The sequence below is a fragment of the Diabrotica undecimpunctata genome, chromosome 5, assembly GCF_040954645.1.
Source record: "Diabrotica undecimpunctata isolate CICGRU chromosome 5, icDiaUnde3, whole genome shotgun sequence".
NCBI classification, from domain to species: Eukaryota; Metazoa; Arthropoda; class Insecta; order Coleoptera; family Chrysomelidae; genus Diabrotica; species Diabrotica undecimpunctata.
In genome coordinates this window covers 148,912,647-148,916,429 of record NC_092807.1, presented here as the reverse complement: position 1 = coordinate 148,916,429, position 3,783 = coordinate 148,912,647, and the positions used below count along the sequence as shown (strand labels likewise).

Below are 3,783 nucleotides of genomic sequence, written 5' to 3'. Positions count from 1 at the left end.
TAACTTATGACTTTGATGTTCATTTGATTTGTTGTTAAAAATGGTTAACCTCCCTGCAGTAACAATTTTGAAAGTTTTTGTAGCAATTCCCCATTGTAAACAGATAGGACACATGTAAGAGTTTTTTTCTATTTTTCTACTTCCTAACTATTCATATAGTATTTTTGTATTGTCTTATTTTTATAATTGTTTGTGGTAAGACACAATAAATCTTAAATTTTTTCCTAACATTTTGTTTATTTTTTTAAGTAATCCTTTTTTGAGTTTCATTTGAAAAAGATATGTTTTTCATTTTTAATAATTATTTCAATGGTTGCAACTAGCTGTTGTATTGGTCATAATTAGGTACCTCGAAATGGCGTCCTTTTTAAATTACTAGAGGTGTTTCCTGCCTGTGTTTTGTTTTATTTGTCCCAAGAGATTCATGGCCTTTTGTTCCATTTTTTTGTAGTTGCCCCAATCCAAACCCCTTGTCATTTACTTATCCACGACCCCAGCTCTCCTAACAAACCCTGAGTGCCGTTTGCACAAGTATCGATTATTTTGGTTGCCCTATCTCCGCCTCAATTATTTCAGTCCACAATTTTCTACCCCTTACAATAATACCCCATGTGGTAAGCAAAATAAAATGGTTACAATAGTATCACTGTAAAAATATAGTATAAACTTTGATTTCCATCAACACGCATTTATTTGATAAAATTTTGGAACTAACCTCTATTAATCCTTTAAAATCTACCCTATGCCGATATGTGCATTATATTTTGAGGGGTGAAAACTATGCTTTATTGCAAAAGTTCTTGAAAAGTTAAAAATATTGATAGGGTTTGAATTAAAACATAATGACGGTATTAGATTTTTGTTTCGATACGGAACAGCGACAAGCCGCTTAGACGTATTTCGACCTCTTTAGCTCTCTTCAGAGCGGTATAGCCACTGCTCTGAATCAAAGCAAAAATCTTTCCCGTCCTAGACAATAGTTATCAAAATAACTATATACGGACGAAACTACGCTATCTAAAAACAAAAAGAGAAATCAAAGGATTTCTACCTGGCGAAACCAAATTCAAATCTTTACCACTGTGCCTTCTAACACTTGCAAAGCAAACAGCTTGATAAATTACTCGTCAAGGGAATCTAAAAATTGCATTCCACATGCCGTTCATCATGGTCAAAATTCGTAGTGAATTCAGTTTCTGGTACTCCAAACGGAGTAAAGTAATAAAACATAATGGCGGTATTAGATTTTTGTTTTGATACAGGGCAGCGACAAGCCGCTTATACGTATTTCGACCTCTTTAGGTCTCTTGATTCAACAATATCATTCAAAATAATTAAATTTCAGCAAACAGTTTACTAACGATTTGCTTACTAACGAAAAAGCTTCGCACTGGCATCCGGTCAGTTTAAAAAAGGCGGGATTAAACGTCATCGCATTTAAAACATTCTACAATACAATATCTTACCGGGACTATAACTTATTATAAAAAAAATAATTTTATGTTTAATACGAAAGATAAATTAAAGCTTTAATTTATGTTTCTAATGTGTCTTAAAGCTTTTTACCATTTTATTATATCCTACATATATAAATCTAGAGAAAAACACATTTGGTTTTTTCTTCTTACATTTTGTTTCCTAATTTAAATTCCCTACGTTTGCTTGGTCAAATTTCAGTTTTGTTTCAGTCTAAACATTTCCGCTCATTTTATCCTTTTGAAATGTGGAATGCCTATAAAAATAACTTTATGTCGCAAAAAATACCGAGTCGTCTCTACGTTATTTTAACCATAACATTTTTAGGGAAATCTTCGGATATTCAAACAGAACGAGAAAAGAATTTAAATAACCAAAACACAATACTGTTCGAGGTTGATAGTTGAGTATAGCTGTCTTGAATGGCCTACACATATGTTGGTGTGAAAACCGAAAGGAATTTCATGCTGGTAAAACGTTTATATTTTATAAAATATCTTCCGAAATCCAATTTAAGGCATGGGTTTGCCCGATTTATAAACTTTATGTGCTTTCATATAGAAGTGAATACGGAAGGAGCTGTCTTACATTTTAAATATAGGTATATTTATTGCAGTTCGGTTTTATGTTATTTTACGTTTTTTATATGTACTTTTTTCCATTTAGTAATTTTATAAATATGATAATACCATTGGTCATTATTTTATTAGCGTATCTATTTGATTAAACACTTTGTGATCATTTCCGTGAATAAAAATTCATTGGAGGTTTTATGCACTTCTTCATATTGCGTCTCAATTTAAATATTTATTGCAATTATGTTAGCATGTTTTTAACAGTTGACATTACTTAAGGATTTGTAGTATTTCCTCGTTTCATATTTATCGAATAAACTTTGTGTCTCATTACAGCATTAATAGGTTGACCTTAAACAGCAGTAAGTTTGTAATTTACAGGTGTTAAAGCTAGATTTAATACATCTTTAAATTTGGATACAGACATTACTGTTCTACAAGCACCAGTATTTATCTCAACGGTTAAATTATTATTGTTTATATTTAGGGTTACATGATATGCAGAATTTGACACATCACTCACTGTATGAAGATTAAATATGTCATTATTTACCTCATCACTCTTAATGTTATACTCTTTCTCTTGTACTACATTAATAGGTTGTGGTCGAATATCTGGACACAAATTCTTGACATGACTCAACTTTGCACAATTAAAACATCTCCATTTTTCAGCTGGACATTTACCTCTATGATGACTTCTGCCACAATTTCTACAACTTTGATCTGCACTGAGAGTTGATCTAAACTTTGGATTTCTATACTTGCCTCTGTTTAATACATTTATATTACCTCCCTCGGATAACAAATTAACTTGTTTCTGTGCTACTTCTGAGGCCAAAGCTAACTGACAAGCATTCTGAAATGTTAAATATACATAACCCAACAACTTCTTTTGTGTTCCTTCTTCTCTAATCACACAAACAAACCTATCCCTTAGAGCCTCTTCTAGAAACTGTCCAAAATTAAAAGAATTTGCCAACTTACTTAGCTTTACACTGTAATCAGAGATAGATTGATCAGCTTTTTGTTCACACCGATTGAAAACAAAACGTTCGTGGATTTCGAACACAGGTGGAGAAAAATGTTTAATTAATTTCCCTATCACTGCTTGGGACGTAAAGTATGTTGGTTTGTTCGGGGCCACTAAGTTTTTTAACACCTGAAAAAGACTCGTACCTCCTAGTGTGATTAACATTGAAACCTTTATATTTTCTTCAACATTATTAACAGTGAACAAATGTTTCAATTTTTTTATGTAGGATTCAAATTCTTCTGGAACACCGGTAAAAGCTTTAATATTACCTATCAACGCCATGTTGCTGGCTACAATAACTAATATAAACCACCTCTCTGTATAAACCCTATCGTAAATAGGAACTTCACTTTTTTTTTTATCTCGTCGCCAAAATGTTAAGTTTGAGCCCGTGACACACATATTTCATCATAAAATAGCATTTTGTCATAATTCAAAATTAGTCCTGACCATTATGAGGCAAAATAAAATAAAAGTGATTGATTGGTGTAATAATTTAAAGATCTAATTCACATTGACAACTTATGTCACATGCTCAAGAAACTTTAGCTAAGATGAAGTTTACTACAAAAGAAAAAATAATAAAAAGTGCTATCCTAGTGTGGTTTTACGATGATGAAATCAAGAACATTGCATTAAACTAGTGGAGTTAGTGCCAAAACGTGCTGAAGAGGCCATTTTTGCTTAAGAGGGAAA

General features: G+C 31.9%; 1 protein-coding gene across 1 annotated transcript; it reads right to left on the bottom strand.

The window, feature by feature from the left end:
* Positions 1-2,403: 2,403 nt before the first annotated feature.
* Positions 2,404-3,369, bottom strand: LOC140442509 (uncharacterized). The gene has a single exon (XM_072533575.1). The coding sequence runs from the start codon at positions 3,367-3,369 to the stop codon at positions 2,404-2,406; it is 966 nt and encodes a 321-aa protein (XP_072389676.1).
* Positions 3,370-3,783: the final 414 nt, after the last annotated feature.